The following is a 20,128-nucleotide window of genomic DNA, read 5'->3' on the forward strand; positions in this document are numbered from 1 at the left end:
TGTTCAGCGCTCGCCTCGCATTCCCTCTGGAACATTTTTACTCGATCAGTGGAATTAATTCCGTCATTCGCCTGTCTATGGGAGGCCTCATCGAGTCCCGAGACTCAGGAGGATGCTGCTACAGCAGAAAGTGTGGCCAATTCCTGTGTGAGGAGGGTGTCATGTTGTTGGTGCTGTTTGTACAATAGTTTCGTGTGGTTGTTGTTGTTGTTGTACTGTGGTGTTGTTGTGTAGATTTGTTTCGTCATTGTATTTTTTTGTATTGCGTTGATCTGTGGTGCTTGTTGTTGTGTGGTTATTATTATTTTGTTTTTTGCAGCACTTACCCCAACATTATGTTAAGGCTATACGGGGATCTTTGTCTTTGTTGTTGTGTGGTTGTTATTCTTACGTTTGTTACTAAACAGAAACCCGCACAGCACATGCAAGTTTCTGTAAACGATCAACATCAGCTCTCATTGTTCACACGATTCACTCCTTTAATCTTCACTAATGTTCGGTTACACTGCAGACTAACCTGACGACGATGACTGTGGATTTCAATAACGCAGTAGATTTATAAACTGAACGCTGCTCGTGCCAAGCATCATCTCCATCCCTACAGTGCTGTCTCAGTTTTGTTGCCAGAAAAAAGGGGAAAAACCCTATTAGTATATTTTTGTACTGGCAAAGGAGATCCCATGATGTAGCTGCTCACCCCGAGCTCTCATTACTCTGGTATTGCGTTGTCTTTGAACTGTGCGCCTTTTGGCGTCATCTGGTCGAACACCATTTGAGACTAGGCTCCAAAGAAAGCTGTCTCTGGTGTGGACCAATCAGTTTCAAATACAATGCATAAATTATCCGATTATTGTTTTTTGTTTGCATTTGACTGCAGGTATTGTGGTTAATGTAAGCATGATTCCTTGCAAAAGGTATCAGTTTTGTTGCCAAAAAAAGGGGAAAACCCCTATTAGTATATTTTGGTACTGGCATAGGAGATCCCATGATGAAGTGCTGTCTCAGTTTATGAAACGCGCCCCTGGGAACGCCCTTCAGCTGGTTATTTCCCAGAGACAGATAAGTGAGCTGGGTCAGTTTGTCAAACACCCCAGTGGGAAGAAACGCGAGTTCCTCACTGGGCAGCAACCTCAGACAAGCTCACTGCTGTTTCGGAAAGAATTTTGCAGAAGGAATGTGAATACAACTCCAAAGAACATTGGTTAAATTTTTTTCACAGCATCAAGCTTGTGAGCGAATTGGTGTTGTTCAAAAAAATATCAAATTAATAATTCAAAGTCCTTTGTCTAGCCACTGCTCGATATGGCTGCTAGTTTGGTCGAACATGTATATTGTTTATTGTTAAATTTGAATCTCAGTTCCTATGATTACTGTTGTTACATGTGTTTTAATAGCTTTATTTTGGTGATTCGAAAACATATGGTTAAGCCATGTTTCTTGCGGAAGTGCGGAGATGGCCTGATAACTTTAATCTAAATTGTCTTATGGTTGTTATTGTTTGACTTGCATCATACTGGGATTTTTTGCACACAGCGTTGTAATACGGTGTTTTTTACAGGTAGGAACAATGTTCCACACTGCCCACCAGGGATGTTTTGTCTGTCTGACTGTCTGTCGTGCATAAATATATATATAATATAAACAGCTCTTTGATTGGTGGAGACCTACTGCCGGGTACGGAGAGGGGAGGTGCCTAAGGGAGGAGGGTCAGGAGAGGTGCCTAAGGGAGGAGGGTCAGGGGAGGGTTCTAAGGAAGGGGGGTTAGAGGAGGGGCCTAAGGATATGGGGGGGGGGGTGGTCAGGGGAAGGGCCTAAGGGAAGGGGGGTGGTCAGGGGAAGGGCCTAAGGGAAGGAGGGTCAGCGGAGGGGCCTGAGGGAGTGGGGGTCAGGGGAGGGGCCTAAGGGAGGGGGGTAAGGGGAAGGGCCTAAAGAAAGGGGGAGGGGCCGATAGTTAAGGGGGCTGGCTACCTGGCTGGCTGCCTGGCTACCTCAAGTCAAGTTATCTTTTGTACAGGTAAGACCAACAGGTTCCACACTGCCCACCAGGGATTATTTGTCTGTCTGTCCTGCATATTTGTCTGTCGTGCACGAATGCGCTGTCCAACCAAGTTCCTACCTGCCCACTCCGAAGGAACGTGTTAAAGGCACCACCCTCCCCCACCCAGCCCTTCCCCACCCTCCCCACTCAGTCCCTCCCCACCCTCCCCACCCAGCTCCTCCCTGCATGACGGACGGACTAAATAATTCCCTGTGGGCTGGTGTAATCAGGAGGTTACTACCTGGAAAAGCTTTCTAAATCATCATCAGTGTCATCATTCATCATCAGCACGAGCATTTAGATCGTCAGCAGCAGCTGATTCCATGCTCAACAGTCATGCTTTGTGCCAGGGATGCTCTTCAGCTGGTTTCCGTGCAGAGCCAACAGCTTCAGCTTGGTGAGTTTGTCAATGCCAGTGGGCAGCTGTGTGAATTTGTTGCAGCACAAATCCAGAACATCTATATTCATGAGGCGGTTAAACAGTCCCTCGGGTAGAACCGTCAATTGGTTGCTGTAGAGCTTAAGTTCCTTCAGATTCGTCAGTTTGTCAAACATATCGGCGGGTATGGACGACAGTCGGTTCCGATACAAATACAGCTGTTGCAGATTGACCAGTCGGTCAAACACCCGCTCGGGTAGAGCTGTCAGCTGGTTGGTATGAAGGTTGAGATAAGTCAGTTGCGTTAAACTGTCAAACACCCCAGCGGGGAGAGCTGTGAGTTCATCACTGAGCAATAATTTCAGATCCGCAGCCTCTGCCTCTTGCTGTAGAGCAGCCTCTACAAGGAAGCGTCGCTCTTCACACGGCAGTGGAGTTCAACACGGGTCGCTAGGTCGCATTAGCGGCGTCGTGTTCACCTCACATCTCGACAGTTTGCTCCATGCCGTGCCCACTGTCTGTGCGGTGCAGTACAGCGACCCGCACGGTGTTCAGCGCTCGCCTCGCATTCCCTCTGGAACAATTTTTACTCGATCAGTGGAATTAATTCCGTCATTCGCCTGTCTATGGGAGGCCTCATCGAGTCCCGAGACTCAGGAGGATGCTGCTACAGCAGAAAGTGTGGCCAATTCCTGTGTGAGGAGGGTGTCATGTTGTTGGTGCTATTTGTACAATAGTTTCGTGTGGTTGTTGTTGTTGTTGTACTGTGGTGTTGTTGTGTAGATTTGTTTCGTCATTGTATTTTTTTGTATTGCGTTGATCTGTGGTGCTTGTTGTTGTGTGGTTATTATTATTTTGTTTTTTGCAGCACTTACCCCAACATTATGTAAAGGCTATACGGGTATCTTTGTCTTTGTTGTTGTGTGGTTGTTATTCTTGCGTTTGTTGCTAAACAGAAATCCGCACAGCATGCACGAGTTTATGTAAACGATGAATATCAGCTCTCATTATTCACACGATTGACTCATTTAATCTTCACTGATGTTCAGTGACACTGCATAATAACTTATAGCGCGAGAGGGCATCACGACGACGCTGTTGGTGATGGTGACTGTGTATGTCAACAACGCGGGAGCTTTACACACTTCATTCTAACTCATGACGAGCGTTGTCTCTCTTCCGGGGCCCAGTGACAAAGCAGAGACCGTTCCTGGCAGCGCTGGCTCCGTTAGTCTAACGCTTCCCTGGGAACGCTCTTCAGCTGATTGATGTGCAGACCCAGATAAGTGAGCTGGGTCAGTTTGTCAAACAGCCCAACGGGTAGAGCCGAAAGCTGGTTTCTCTCCAGATACAGATGCTGCAGATTCACCAGGCGATCAGAAATCATCATGACCCTTCACAGAACACTGGCGCAATTACGTTGTCATTATAAGCGTGTCAAACCATTCCGTGCCCTGCATGTAAGTGACCGCTGGATGTAAATTTTACGTGTATAGAATTCACGGTGCCTCTTTCCGTGTGCGTTAACGCAAGCGTCTCCGTTCAAACACAAAGTGAATAGTTACACGCTGCACGCGTCTGTATACAGGGCCGAAAATGACATGAGAATCCACAAACAATTCTATACATTCATCAATAGCACTGCCTTAAAGGGCAAAACATCTATGAAACGTTACAGGAACGTGCATTTACGAGACATGAAGAAGGGCCATCGCCTGAAATTGTCACCTTTTATATATTTCCCATTTTGGCAGCCTGTGTGTCTGTGTTGAGTTTGTATTGTTATCTGTGCTCATGTACCGAGGCTAGGGCAGTATCAACAAATAATTTGTAAAGATCCAGAAGGCGTCGTGGAGTCTACTAAGGCTGTGACTTCAGGAACACAATCAGACCGAATGAATACAGCACCTGCCCTGGCTGGTGAGTCTACGGTAGCTATTAATGGGTGATAACAAATTAACGGCGTGGCCCGCAGGCGCAGGGAAGTTGCCGACACTGACTCACTTCGATCTGGACCTAAACTAGTTTAAGAGCCTTGCCGTTAGATTGGCTTGCTCTTTCCATCGGTGTGCTGTATACAGGCGGCTCGAGCTGAACTCGGTCAAAGCGCTCAGTGCAGGCGACGCTCAACTCCCCGGGTAAGTTGTCAATCTCTCCAGCGAGCAGATACAGATTAACAGATTTAAGTGCAGCCCTGAAATTGCCTGGCTCAGCCTCAAATAAGTACCTGGTCAATCTTGATTTGAAGCTTTCGTGACTGCAGGAATCCATACTCTGTGGTTCTTTCGGTAAAGTCACGTAGGTATAAAATAAAATAATAAAATAAATCACGACGTTTCGGGCGCAACACATGCGTCCGTCATCAGGTGGAAAAGCATGGTCTGCTGCTGAGGCAGACTGTTTTAAACCTTTTGAAATGGGTGTAGCCCAAGGGTCATAAAGAAGTGGCCGGGGCTAGTGACGTTAATGTGAGAAATTAGCATTTAACTGTAAGATAGGAAAGCGGCCTCCGAGACGAGGACACGGAAGTGACTATGTTGGGAGAGCTGGCCGGACGGCTCGTAGCGCATACTGGAGAGCCGCGTGATTTGAGCATACCTTAAACTTCCTTCCATAGAGGTAGGGACAGTACTGCTGGACGAAGTGAACGATAGCCAGCAACTCACGGTGCATCACGCAGTATCGCTGCTCCACATAGGACAGTACCCTACTCCCATACGCAACCAAATGCTCCAGACCGTTTACAACCTGGGATAACACGGCGCCCATGCAAGTGTTACTGGTGTCGGTATCAAGGATGAATGGCAAAGAAAAATCGGGGTACCGAAGGGGAGGTACTTTGACTAGTCCGTCTCGCAGCGAGGCAAACGCAGCCTGCTTCTCCTCCCCCCATCGAAATTTATGTCCCTTTGCCGTGAGGACATGGATAGGTTTTGCGATTGTGGCTAACCCGGGAACAATACGTCGATAATAAGAGGCGAACCCAATAAAACTACGAACTTCACCCACCGACTTGGGGGTTGGCCATCTGCGCACACATCCAGTTTTCTCAGGATCTGTCGATATTCCTAAATCATTGACAATGTTCCCTCGATACTAGACTGTCCTTTGCAGCAAATTACATCTCTGCGGCTTAAATTTGAGTTTAGTAGTCCACATTTTAAGAAAAACCACCCGCAACCTCCGCAGATGTTCCTCGAACATACGTCCGAAAATAATGACGTCATCGAGGTAAATTAGACATGCGTGCCATTGGAGCCCTGCCAACACCAACTCCATTGACCTCTGGAATATGGCAGGGGCCGAGTGAAGTCTCATTGGGAGCCGGTTAAACTCGAACAACCTTTGGGGTGTGCGGAACGCAGTCTTCGGTCTAATGCTGTCGTCCAAGGGCAACTGCCAGAATCCCGACAGCAAATCAAGGGTGGAGAAGAAATACGCCACCGACAAAGCGTCTAACGAGTCATCCATCCGTGGGAGCGGGTACGCATCAGCCACGGAGACTTTGTTGAGTTTGCGGAAGTCGACGCAAAACCTCAGACTCCCGTCCTGCTTTTTAACAAGTACAATGGGTGCCCCCCATGGAATGTTTGACGGGGAAATGATGTCAGCGTCAATCCATGACCCGTCACATTCCTCAACCTGCCGCGGAGTCATTTCAACTCCTACAGTCCCGTCGTTTTCCCCCTCACGATACGCGACCAACACGTGAGCCAAAACAGTACCCTCTTGTATGACAGACGTTACCAAACCAACGTTCAAAACCTGGATAAATGGTTTATGATCGTTTGCCACCAAAGTCTGAGCATACAAATACAGTTTTACCACGAGCAGCCTTGTTGGAGGGGACCAACAACATCCCTTCTGTAGTCGTTTCCCGGTCGAGTTGTTTTTTCAGGAGCAAGGGAACGAACATCTGTGCACCGGGGGGAATTTTGACCGTTTGGTTGTTCAGCGCTAGGACCGATGCATTAGCCATGCGGAATTGAGTCGACGGTGATAAAAATGCCATTCGGCGGCCCGATGGCAACTCAATGCAGCCTTGATCCACAAGCATAGTTAGCGGCATATCACCTAGAAAATCGGTCCCAAACAGGCAGGGTCGGGCTAGGGGTGTTGAAACAAGTACAGGACCCGTTAACCAAATGTCACCTATGCAGACTGTAGCCGATATCTGGCCAACAATCCCTAAGGACTGTCCATTCGCGGCAAAACAGGGGATGTCAATGGTCCGAATGGTGCGCGATTTTAGCGGCAAATAATAAAATAATTTCTGAAATGATGGTCATGGATGCACCAGTATCTACAAGCACCCACACCTCCCCACCCTCTACGTTTCAGATAACAGCGGACGATCTTGCCGCCGCGGCGATAACATGGCGGCCCAAGGCCGACAATTGAGCAGAACGCCGCGGCCAACCATCGCCGGCAACAACCCGACCGACACGTGACGCACCCTGACAAAAACGCATGACCCGCGACTCCGAACCCGATGTGTGAGGTGACTGCGAGGGCTGTGTGAGTGGTGCGCCGAGACTCGCCTGAGGACCCAGCGGAGCGAAGGACGGTCGAGCGTAGAGGATGGCGGCGACGTGACACGTATTTCCATTAAAGTAATTTGAGATCTCTTTAGCTCACAGATGGCTTTGCAAGTAAATTACATTAATTATAACGAGCAGGTCTCGATGGAGGTAACCGGAATCACACTTCAACTGCCAGGTTTCATGTGAAGCGAGTCAACGTTGTTTTAAACAAGACGTGTCTATGATAGCGAATGGAGGTTTTGTCAACTCCCGTGTCTGCGTGAAAGTGAATGGAAATGGGTCCGGTTAATAACTTCATGTGAATTGATGTCGCTCTCTCTTACGAATATCCATGAGAGTGGTGAGAGGTCGCTTTAAGTAAATAGCATTGAGGTCTCTAGACGTGAATGGAGGCCACTTTGAACTAAGAGGTCAATATCATCAGCACACGTTATTAGTACCCGCTGGGGTGTTTAACAGTCTCACCCAGCTGACATCTCTGGATCTAAATAGAAATCAGCTGCAGGCTCTTCCCGTTGGGGTGTTTGACCACCTCGGGAGTCTGCAACGGTTTGATTTGAGTAACAATCAACTGAAGAGCGTTCCCAGGGGCGCGACTGGTGATGGCTACACAGCTTACAGTCCCACAGAGATTGTGGTACATCGAGGTTAGACTCGTTGCCTCACTGGCATTCTCAGCGCATCCTCCGTATGAGTTTCCGAATGAGAGACAACGCGCCAAAAGCTGTAATTTGAACGGCAATTGTTTTCATTCCAGAGGCTTCTCCAATACCTATGAAGAGACCAAAACAATGCAACTAAAGAGGCAAGAAGAGAAGGCTGGAGTGCTTTGGTGAAGCTGAACTTCACAATAAAAATAACATCATAATGTGTGTACAGAAGAGTGATGTTGATCAATGGTAACCACCTGGCGTTGCAGATTTGTTCAGAAGCACGGTGATTATGACGCATAATATCGGAAAATAACTGAGAAGTGCACAACGACGAACTGGGAGTTGCATGCTTGGCATTACATTGAGAGATAGAGAGAGGAACACGTGTATCAGAGAATAAACTCTCGCAAATTACATCAAACGGATAGTTAAAGTAAGCAGGCTTGGCCAGGATACGGCGTGAGAAGGGGTGATGGAATAATCCACGATGGTCAATGCCCATTGACCATGGTCTATAACAATAGCGGAGTAGCAGGCAAGGGAGGGAACGCGCCCGGAAGGACATTCACCATGGAGATGGAGTATGACAGCAGATCGTGTGCAGGTGCGAGGTGGATTAATACATCGCATGGGCTTGATTACGGCTTGCAGTGGATTGGTAATACCTCTTTTGATTACATGTCTACGTATTGATAAATATGCATTGTATAATAAGTAGGTGAGTACCTATGGTTAATGGTTTCTGCGCAGTGAAGAACTCGCGTCTTTCCCCGAAGGGTGTTTGACAAACTGACCCAGCTCACTCATCTGGCTCTGGACACCAACCACCTGAAGAGCGTTCCCAGCGGCGCGTTTTACCAACGGAGCCAGCATTGCCAGGAACGGTCTCTGCTTTGTCGCTGCGCACCGGGATAGAGACGACGCTCGGCACGAGTAGCGTTCAGTTTGTAAAGCTACCGCGTTATTGACATTCACAGTCATCGTCATCATCGTCATGATGCCTTCTTGTGCTACGAGTTATCCCGCAGTGTCACTGAGCAGTGAGGTCTGCCTTCGTGAGTGAATGATTCGAGGTGATATTGAGCGTTTATAGAAACTCATGCGAGCTTTACGGGCTTGGTTCGTGCAGCAACAACAACAGAACAACGCAACAAACTCACCACAACATTCAAACAACGCAACACAACAAAAACGACATGACAAAGCAACCACACAACACAGCAGAACAAGAGCAACCACGCAAAGCAACAACTACCCAAACAGGACCAACAACGCAAAACATTACTCAAACAGGACTTGGCCACGCATCCCATTGTAGTAGCATCCTACTGAAGGCAGAGCCTCGGGACTCCCATGGACAGGCGAATTTCGGAAATAATTCCACTGATCGAAACACCCCAGCGGGGAGAGCTGTGAGTTGATCGCAGATCAGCAGCCATCCGCCTCTTGCTGTAGAGCAGCCTCTACAAGAGAGCGTCACTCTTTACACGGCAATGGAGTTCAACACGGGTCCCTAGCTCGCGTTAGCGGCGTCGTGTTCACCTCACATCTCGGCACCTCGCTCCATGCCGTGCCCGCTGTCTGTGCGGTGCAGTACAACGACCCTCACGGTGTTCAGAGCTCGCCTCGCATTCCCTCTGGAACATTTTTACTCGATCAGTAGTGTAGCGATTAGCGCGCTGCCCTACGAACCGGTTCTGGGCCTCCCCTAGGTCGACTCAGCCTCAAATGAGTACCTGGTATGATGTGTAAATACCGTCGCTAGGGAGACAAAGGAGGCCGGGCTTTGTGTTTGCCACCCACCCCATCGTGTGCCGTGCCGGCCTTCATAGGTGCTCGCTAACAGCACTTGCCGCAACAGTCTGTTAAGGTTATACGGGAATCTTTGTCTTTGTTGTCGTGTGGTTGTTATTTTTTTGTTTGTTGCCGCACTAACATAAACCCGCACAGCACATGCTAGTTTCTGTAAACGATAAATACCAGCTCTAATTATTTTCAACATTCACTCATTTAATTTCACGAATGTTCAGCTACACTGCAGACTAACCTGAAGCACTAGAGGACACCATAACGACGGTGATGATGATGATGACTGTGGATTTCAATAACGCGGTAGCTTTATCAACTGAACGCTACTCGTGCTGAGCGTCATCTCTATCCCTATTCCCAGCAACAAAGCAGAGTCCGTGACTGGCAGTGTTGGCTCCGTTTGTTAAACGCGCTCCTGGGAACGCCCTTCAGCTGGTTGTTGTGCAGATACAGATTAGTGAGCTGGGTCAGTTTGTCAAACACCCCAGTGGGGAGAGACGCGAGTTCCTCACTGCGCAGCAACCTCAGACATTCGGTCTCTGCTGTTTCGGAAGACTCTAGCAGAGTGAATGTAAAAACGACTCCAAAGAGCATTGTCTACCTTTATTTCACACCATCAAGCTTGTGAGCAATTGGTGATGTTCTAAAAATTATCAAATTAATAATTCAAAGTCCTTCGTATATCCAGTGGCGGAGCCAGTGGGTGGGGTGGCACGTGCCCCCCTCCCCCCACCCAATGATCCGATAGAAATCTCTAATTTCGATCGGATCATTGTGGTTTATTAGTAATAAATCGGCATTTTGCGACCCCCACTGCCACTGTGTAGCATATTATTACGTGTCTGAGTCCATAATTGCCAATAAGTAACGGAAAAGCAGTTATAAGTGACGCAGAATTGTGCGCAGTTGCGTGTATACAGTACACGAATTCCCTGAAGGCATTCACCTTCAGCGAGCGCGATGCTGATCACACGCGGTTCTAATTCGACTTCCAGGCCATGCGCCATCGCTGCACACGCGTCGAATAAAAAGCAAGGGACAAGTCCTTAGTTACTAACAAACTCCTCTATCATTTTTCATTGCTGGAGGAGTTGCCCCCCTACCTGAAAATCCTGGCTCCGCCTCTGCGTCTATCCACTGCTCGATAAAGTGACCATATTTCACCACGCTGGTGGGAGGGGGGCGGGGTGAGTGTCACCCCACACCAATATTAAACAACTAAGAGTGGACTCATTTTATCGCCTTAGTTGAATAGACTAAGAACATTGTTCAATGAAATACTGTACACAGGACTGGAAATTAACTGAAAATTCACAAACTCTAGACATTCGTCAAAGCGCACTTGCCTTGAAGGGAAAATAAAATATGAAATGTTGCGGGCACGTGTATTTACGAGACGTGAAGAAGGGGAGCGTGTGTGTGAGTTTTTTTTTGTTATCTGTGCTTGTGTACCACTGCTTGCCAAGGCGGTATCAACAAGCAATTTGTAAAGTTACACGAGGCATCGTCGAGTCGACTTAGGCTGTGACTTCAGGAACACATTCAGACCCAATGAATACAGCACCCGACGTGGCTGGTGAGTCTACGGGAGATTTTCCTGGGTGATAATACATTTACGGAGTTGCCCGCAAGCGCAGGGAAGTTGCCGACACTGACTCATGTCGGCCTGGACCTAAACCAGTTGAAGAGATTGGTTTGTTTGCTCTTTCATCGCGTGCTGTAGACACGAGGCTCGATCCGAACTCGGGCAAAGCGCTCAGCGCTGGCGGCGCTCAATGCCCCGCGTCAGTTGTCAATCTCTCCAGCGAGGAGTAACAGAATAAGGTGCAGCGATGCAATTGCATGGCTCAGCCTGAAATAAGTACCTGGTGTGGTGTGTAAACATCGCCACTCGGGATACAAATGCGGGCGAGCGTCGTGCTATCTGACCACCCCCTCGTCTACCGTGCTGGTCTTCATAGGTGCTCGCTCACATCACTTGCCCCAAAAGGTTGATGAGGCTATGTGGGGGATCTTTGTTTTGATGTAATTATTCGTAACAAATCACTATCGCAGTGGCAATGGCAGGAGCCTCAGTGTCTCGTGTCTCCACCAGTGCCGTCAGACTGTCAAACACGCCGGGCTCGAGCTTCGTGATCTGATTTGTGAACAAAAGCAGCTCTCGCGTTGAAGTGGGGATTCCCGCAGGCACAGACGCGAGGCTTCTGCTCTGGCATTCCACAGATGCCCCTGGGCACGAACACTGCGAGGGACAGGCAACAGTTTAGAGGCGGCTCACAACGGCCTCCCCTTGCACGCGAGCGGCGTCGCGTGTGGTCCAACATTTATACTAGCTGCCTCTTACTGAAGATTTCCCTGCAAAACATTCTTCATAAAACATTTGTAGTGCTTAGTACATTTAGAAATCACTTGTATAAATGTATTGTTTCGGAGTTGTGTTGTTATATCTATTTGCTTCTTAATTTTAATTAATGTAATTGGTTTGGATCATAAGTGTAATTATTAATTTATGTATCCCTTGAAAATATGCTCGCCATGATCATCTCACTACTGGGTGAAGGTCTTTGCAATCCGTAGTCACGACCATGCGAAGTTTTAATCCACTTCGCACCTGCACACGAGCTGCTGTCATTACTCCATCTCCATGGTGGACGTACTTCAGGGCGCGTTCCCTCCCTTGGCTGCCACCTCGCTATTGTTATCGACCATGGTCAATGTGCATTGGCCATCGTGGATTATTCCATCATCCCTTCTCGTTCCGTAGCCTGGCCAAGCCTGCTTACTTGTATCTGTTTGATGTAACTTGCTAAAGTGTATTCTCTGATCCACGTGTTACTCTGTCTCTCAATGTCATTCCAAGAATGTAACTCTGAGTGCTTCTGTGCGCACTTCTTATTTGTGCTTCTGAACCATTTGCCATCGGAGGTGGTTCACACGGATAAACATGTCTAGTTGTAGGCACATTGGAATGTTACGTTTCATTGTGAAGTTCAGATTTACAAAGGTACTCCAACCTGCTCTAGTGTGTATTGTTTTATTGGCATTGTTTTAGTCTAATTTTAGGTGATGCTAAAACCTTGAATGCGGAAGCAATGTTTTAGCAAATAACACCTTGTTACAACTTAAATTATACAATGAATATCCTCAAGAATTTCGATGTAAACTGTATTATTGCAGGTAATTAAATTATTCATAATAAAAAAAATATTACATGCACTCATATCGTGAACTAAACACCAAATTCCTGTACAACAAGTGTAATAATCAAATTTAATAATTGTTGGAGGGACACAACTTGAAAATATCCTACTTAGGGCTATTATAGAGATCAGATCGTGATCCAAATGGTAACATGTACAGGTGACGTCTATCATTTGGAGCGCGTTTGAACAATATTTGGACCCTTAATTCTCAGCGTTCCATTTTTCCCTGAGATCAAATGTCAATCCGTAGATACTGCTCGCCATGACCTATGGATCAGAAATATAAAAATAAAAAGTGACAAAAAATATTGACTTTTACCCCATCATAAAAAGTCACCGCGAATGAAAGACGAATATTGGTTAAATACTTCTGTTTGTAAAAGGAATGTCGAGCCCCCCCCCCTTTGATTTATCTTCCCCCCACCCCTGTCCATTCCCCAGAGGGGTATCCGTGTTATGGAAGTCGACACCAGGGATCCAGGGATATAGAGTGTATTGAAACACATGGCATAGACACGTTCAAAATATAAAAGTTGGTAACAATCATTGTACTTCGCATTGTGGTTTATTAGTAATACATCGGCATTGTGCGACCCCCACTGCCACTGTGTAGCATATTATTACATGTCTGAGTCCATAATTGGCAATAAGTAACGGCAAAGCAGTTATAAGTGACACAGAATTGTGCGCAGTTTCGTGTATACAGTACACGACTTCCCTGAAGGCATTCACCATCAGCGAGCGCGATGCTGATCACACACGGTTCGAATTCGACTTCCAGGCCATGCGCCATCGCCGCACACGCGTCGAATAAAAAGCAAGGGACAAAAGTCCTTAGTTACTAACAAACTCCTATCATTTTTCATTGCTGGAGGAGTTGCCCTCCTACCTGAAAATCCTGGCTCCGCCTCTGCGTCTATCCACTGCTCGATAAAGTGACCATATTTCACCACGCTGATGGGAGGGGGGAGCGGGGAGAGTGGGACCCCACACCAATATTAAACAACTAAGAGTGGACTAATTTTATCGCGTTAGTTGAATAGACTAAGAACATTATTCAATGAAATACTGTACACAGGACTGGAAATGAACTTCAAATGCACAAACTCTAGACATTCGTCAAAGCGCACTTGCATTGAAGGGAAAATAAATCTATTAAATGTTGCGGGCACGTACATTTACGAGACGTGAAGAAGGGGAGCGTGTGTGTGTGTGAATTTTTTTGTTATCTGTGCTTGTCTACCACTGCTTGCCAACGCGGATCAACAAGCAATTTGTAAAGTTACACAAGGCGTCGTCGAGTCGACTTAGGCTGTGACTTCAGGAACACATTCAGACCCAATGAATACAGCACCTGACCTGGCTGGTGAGTCTACGGGAGCTTTTCCTGGGTGATAATACATTTAGGGAGTTGCCCGCAGGCGCAGGGAAGTTGCCGACACTGACTCATGTCGGCCTGGACCTAAACCAGTTGAAGAGATTGGTTTGTTTGCTCTTTCATCGCGTGCTGTAGACACGAGGCTCGATCCGAACTCGGGCAAAGCGCTCAGCGCTGGCGGCGCTCAATGCCCCGCGTCAGTTGTCAATCTCTCCAGCGAGGAGTAACAGAATAAGGTGCAGCGATGCAATTGCATGGCTCAGCCTGAAATAAGTACCTGGTGTGGTGTGTAAACATCGCCACTCGGGATACAAATGCGGGCGAGCGTCGTGCTATCTGACCACCCCCTCGTCTACCGTGCTGGTCTTCATAGGTGCTCGCTCACATCACTTGCCCCAAAAGGTTGATGAGGCTATGTGGGGGATCTTTGTTTTGATGTAATTATTCGTAACAAATCACTATCGCAGTGGCAATGGCAGGAGCCCCAGTGTCTCGTGTCTCCACCAGTGCCGTCAGACTGTCAAACACGCCGGGCTCGAGCTTCGTGATCTGATTTGTGTACAAACGCAGCTCTCGCGTGGTGGTTGGGATTCCCGCAGGCACAGACGCGAGGCTTTTGCCCTGGCAGTACACGGCTGTCCCTGAGCACGAACACTGCGAGGGACAGGCAACTGTTTAGAGGCGGCTCACAACGGCCTCCCCTTGCACGCCAGCGGCGTCGTGTGTGGTCCAACATTTATACGAGCTGCCTCTTACTGAAGATGTCCCTGCAAAACCTTCTTCACAAAACATTTGTAGTGCTTAGTACATTTAGAAATCACTTGTATAAATGTATTGTTTCGGAGTTGTGTTGTTATATCTATTTGCTTCTTTATTTTGATTACTGTAATTGGTTTGGGTCATAATTGTAATAATAATTTATGTATCCCTGAGAAATATGCTCGCCATGATCATCTCATTACTGGGTGAAGGTCTCTGCAAGCCGTAGTCACGACCATGCAATGTTTTAATTTACTTCGCACCTGCACACGAGCTGCTGTCATTACTCCATCTCCATGGTGGACGTCCTTCAGGGCGCGTTCCCTACCTTGCCAGCCACCCCGCTATTGTTATCGACCATGGTCAATGTGCAGTGGCCATCGTGGATTATTCCATAATCCCTTCTCGTTCCGTAGCCTGGCCAAGCCTGCTTACTTTTATCTGTTTGATGTAACTTGCTAAAGTGTAAATTTCGATTTAAAGCTTTCGTGACTGCAGGGATTCATCTTCTTGGTTCTTTCGGTAAAGTCACGTAGAAGGGAAGTAATAAAATAATAAAAAAATAAAACATAATAAAATAATTCTCACGACGTTTCGGCCACAACGCAAGTAGCCTTTCAAACCATCACCTTACCCTACATTGCTGGGGTCACAAAAAAGATCTCCAAAATCCTGATTAAACACAAGATCCAGGTCCGATTCAACACAATACATAAAATCCGTGATCTGGTCCCGTCTGTAAAATATGTGGTTCCAGACATACAGTACCCTGGCGTCTACAAACTAAGTTGCCTCTGTGGTAGCAGTTACATTGGAGAAACCAAACGACATGTCTCGGGCTGCATCCGTGAACATAAAGCAGACTTGAAACACGGTAGGACAAACACCTCAGCCGTGGCAGATCACTGTTACAATTCAGTGGGCTCACATGATATTGACTTCTCCAAGACAGAGGTTCTCTGCAAGCCATCTGGCTATCATGAGAGATTCGTTCATGAGGCGATCCACATATACAAACACAGAGACAATTTCAACCAAGAAGATGGATTCCGGCTTAGCAATCATTGGAAGGACGTAATAAACCATTTCGGATCTTAACTGATTGTGTTCACGTTTACGGTGACTTTCAGACCGCGTTCCACTCACCGGCATTGTATTCTGCGCAGGGTATGGATTCTTTGCTCCGCTGCAAGTTTTCCTCGCACTACTCTCCCATTGACATATTTCGTTGCTTCCTCTTAGTATCTTTCACACGACGGTCAATGGTACAGTGTATAATAACAAATAGTATAACATTTATATGCTTAATACAATGTACAAAGTAATATATAGTATCGTAATTGTATAGTGAATATACAGCAGTGTGATACACATTAGGGTGGGTAGAATAATACATAGTGTAATATTACAATGTATAAGGTGGTTTATAGCAATACAGTATATCATTTAATGTTGGGTTTGTCTATGGCAGTATGTAGTACGGTGTAGACTCGTGTGATGTAAGATAATAAAGTTTAGATGGAAGCATATTATATTTTTTACGACATAGAATTGTAATGTATTACTTACTGTTAGTAACTCAGCTTATTGTAGAGTATATTTAATATACTGATGATACTATGTAGTTTATACTTTAGTTGTTTACGTGGTGGTTTTGGTTACCGCAGCTACATACTATTAACACTCCTTCCCTTTATTAATGCTACCCCTATCACGTCCTTTTGATGCTGCTAATCCTGCATAATGCACGGGCATAAGTAGCACTAATCACATAACCTCCCATTGATGCTGCTAATCCTGCATAATGCACGGTCATAAGTAGTACTAATCACATACCTGCATTTCCCATAAATATGCTATATTCCTCTTGATATGCATATTCTTTTGTTAAGGCTCCCCCTTTCTTCCCCCCTTCCAACCCAGCTTATATACATGCTCCAAGCACGTGTGCTGTTTCATTCAGACGCTGTCGCCTCGACAGACCTGGTTTTCACCTGAGGACGGCTACTTGCGTTGTGGCCGAAACGTCGTGAGAATTATTTTATTATGTTTTATTTTATTACTTCCCTTCTACGTGACTTTGCTAAAGTGTTTTCTCTGATCCACGTGTTACTCTGTCTCTTAATGTCATTCCAAGCATGTAACTCGGAGTGCTTTTGTGCGCACTTCTTATTTGTGCTTCTGAACCATCTGCTATCGGAGGTGGTTCACACGGATCAAAATGTCTAGTTGTAGGCACATTGGAATGTTACGTTTCATTGTGAAGTTCAGGTTTGCAAAGGCACTCCAACCTGCTCTCGTTTGTATTGTTTTATTTGCATTTTTTTAGTCTCATTTCAGGTGGTGCTAAAACCTTGAATACGGAAACAATAAATTTCGATGTAAAGCTTTCGTGACTGCAGGGATTCATCTTCTTGGTTCTTTCGGTAAAGTCACGTAAAAGGAAAATAATAAAATAATGAAAATAAAACATAATAAAATAATTCTCACGACGTTTCGGCCACAACGCAGGACGGCTGCTTGCGTTGTGGCCGAAACGTCGTGAGAATTATTTTATTATGTTTTATTTTTATTATTTCCCTTCTACGTGACTTTACGGAAACAATATTTTAGCAAATAACACCTTGTTACAACTTTAATTATACAATGAATATCCTCAAGAATTTCGATGTAAACTGTATAATTGCAGGTAATTAAATTATTCATAATAAAAAAAATAATCTTATATGCACTCATATCGTGAACTAAACACCAAATTCCTGTACAACAAGTGTAATAATCAAAATTAATAATTATTGGAGGGACACAACTTGAAAATATCCTACTTAGGGCTATTATAGAGATCAGATCGTGATCCAAATGGTAACATGTACAGGTGACGTCTTTCATTTTGGAGTGCGTTTGAACAATATTTGGACCCTTAATTCTCAGCGTTCCATTTTTCCCTGAGTTCAAATGTCAATCCGTAGATACTGCTCGCCATGACCTATGGATCAGAAATATAAAGTGCCAAAAAAGATTGACTTTTACCCGATCATAAAAAGTCACCGTGAATGAAACATGAATATTGGTTAAATACTTTTGTTTGTAAAAGGGCTGTCGAGCCCCCCCCCCCCCCCCTTTGATTTCTCTTCCCCCCACCCCTGTCCATTCCCCAGAGGCGTATCCGAGTTATGGAAGTAGACACCAAGGATCCAGGGATATAGAGTGTATTGAAACACATGGCATAGACACGTTCAAAATATAAAAGTTGGTAACAATCATTGTACTTCGCATTGTGTTTCTGCTGGTGTCAATTCCCATACATGCCCTCTGTGTGTACCTTAATTGTTTGGTCGATAAAATATTTTTGGTTAAAAAGGCTTTCGACAGTATGCACGGGGAATGTATTCTCAACACCTACGGTTTACCAGACAAGATAACAGACGTCATGAAGAGCTTTTTGCGATGGCAGTCAATCTCCAGTGCAATATGAAAGATACAAAAGTGAAATGGTTCCACATTGTTTGACAAAGATATGCTTAATTAATTAAAGTGCGGAGTGCAGTAACTTCATAGGCGTAATGTAGGTACAACAGCGATGATGTTCAAGGCCTTCAGTTGATTGAGTCAGATAAGTGAGCTGGGTCAATTTGTCAAACACTCCACCGGGAAGAGCCGATAGCCGATTGCTCTCCAGATGTAGCTGCTGCAGATTCACCAGGCTGTCAAACAGCCCAGCAGGGAGAGACGTGAGTTCCTCAATGCGCAAGGACCTTAGACACTCGCTCTACGCTGTTTTACGAAGACTCTAGCAGAGTGAATGTAAATACGACTCCACGGAGCACTAGCTACACGTGACTCACACATCAAGCTTGTTAAACGCATTAGGAAATTAATCATTCAAAGCTCTTTGTCTATCCACTGCTGGATGAATTGATGACATGTCACCAGGCTGGTTGTAACCACTGAGAGTCGATGCATTGTCTAACTTTAATTGAATAGACTAAGAGACAAATTAAATTAAATAAACAGCTAGGACTTGACAATACGTCCACAAACAACTCTACACAGTCGTCAATAGCGCTGTCTTAAAGGGAAACAAATATATTATAGGTGAAGTTGTGGTTACATTGAACATGATTTCCCTTAAACCACCCAAGTAAGAGGCAGCGTACCCACCACTCTCTCACATTTACAATAAAAACAACGACTTTCTAGAAATGGTCGTAATTAAATAACCGTGTAAAACACATTACCATTCGTCATCGCGAGAAGGCAGAGGAAAGGGGACTGAGAGAGAGGAAACTGAGAGCTCCGCGCAGCCGAGCCTGGCACAAGCACCCCATCGGTTGTAGAGGTGTTTTACCAATCTTCAACTCTGTTGAAGTGGTGATGATCATCACTCGCTTTTGATGTTCTCCGTTGCTGATGATCAAACCCAGGTCACCATGTTCATAGCGCAGTGCGCTAAACACTCGTACCACAACTCCTCACTTTCTATCTCACATTAGCAACAAAAAAAACGTCTACATATGTTCATAATGAAACGACTGTGTTAGGCTACTTCATCATTCATCATCACGAGGAAGCTGCTGAGCGAGGCGAGGAGGCTGAGAGCTCCGCGCAGCTCACAGTCCCAGGGGTTGTTCAACAGCCAGATGTGAGTGAGGCTCTTGAGGTTGTCAAAGGCGCCCTTGGGAATGCTCTTCAGCTGCCCCGCGTTGATCCGCGATTGCTTTGCACTGCGTTCTAACACGTTCCTTCGGAGTGGGCGACTAAGTGGGCAGGTAGGAACTTGGTTGGACAGCGCATTCGTGCACGACAGAAAGCTCGCGGTCACGTGACGCACTTTAACCGATCCGGGAGCGTACTACACGTTTGGGAGGGGCTATGCACGACAGACAAATAATCCCTGGTGGGCAGTGTGGAACCTGTTGTTCCTACCTGTATTAACACTGCAATGCAAGTCACTGAGCAGAGAGTGAAATCAAACAGGTGAGGAGTATACACGATGGGCATTGGTGCGGCTTGAGATTTATCAAATCAGTGATGGTCGATAGTAGTGATGATGCAGATAATGATTGTTACGTAATCTTTCTCGTTTAATACACATTCTCTCACCCTCTCACACATGCATTGCCTTCCTAGTGCCAATACTTAAACACCATATCAGGTGCAGTGCTCAGTTAAGGCTGAGTCGACCGAGGGGACGCCCATGTCGGGTTCAGATAGTCGAGGATACTAGACACGTCCCAGAATACAACTTGAATGTACTATATCCCGGCATAGGAATGTAGAAATTCTCACAGCTGTACGCAGGGGTGTTTGGGAGTATAGCGCATCTGCTCGACCTGAGTTGGTGTGATAACCAGTTAAATACTAT

The 20,128-nt window shown here is 46.0% G+C and overlaps 1 protein-coding gene across 1 annotated transcript in view; it reads right to left on the reverse strand.

Moving 5' to 3' along the window:
• Nucleotides 1-2,365: 2,365 nt before the first annotated feature.
• LOC133341733 (leucine-rich repeat-containing protein 15-like) overlaps nucleotides 2,366-20,128 on the reverse strand; it is a 35,123-nt gene continuing 17,360 nt past the window's right edge. Inside the window, exons 3-7 of the mRNA XM_061550392.1 lie at nucleotides 19,378-19,505; nucleotides 14,498-14,675; nucleotides 9,006-9,047; nucleotides 3,672-3,796; nucleotides 2,366-2,679 (exon numbers count right to left, since the gene is read on the reverse strand). Coding sequence (XP_061406376.1) covers nucleotides 2,366-2,679; nucleotides 3,672-3,796; nucleotides 9,006-9,047; nucleotides 14,498-14,675; nucleotides 19,378-19,505 — 787 coding nt within the window. The remainder of the gene's footprint in view (nucleotides 2,680-3,671; nucleotides 3,797-9,005; nucleotides 9,048-14,497; nucleotides 14,676-19,377; nucleotides 19,506-20,128) is intronic.

Source organism: Lethenteron reissneri, chromosome 2 (assembly GCF_015708825.2).
Source record: "Lethenteron reissneri isolate LAM-NWPU_2019-01 chromosome 2, ASM1570882v1, whole genome shotgun sequence".
Taxonomy (NCBI): domain Eukaryota; kingdom Metazoa; phylum Chordata; class Hyperoartia; order Petromyzontiformes; family Petromyzontidae; genus Lethenteron; species Lethenteron reissneri.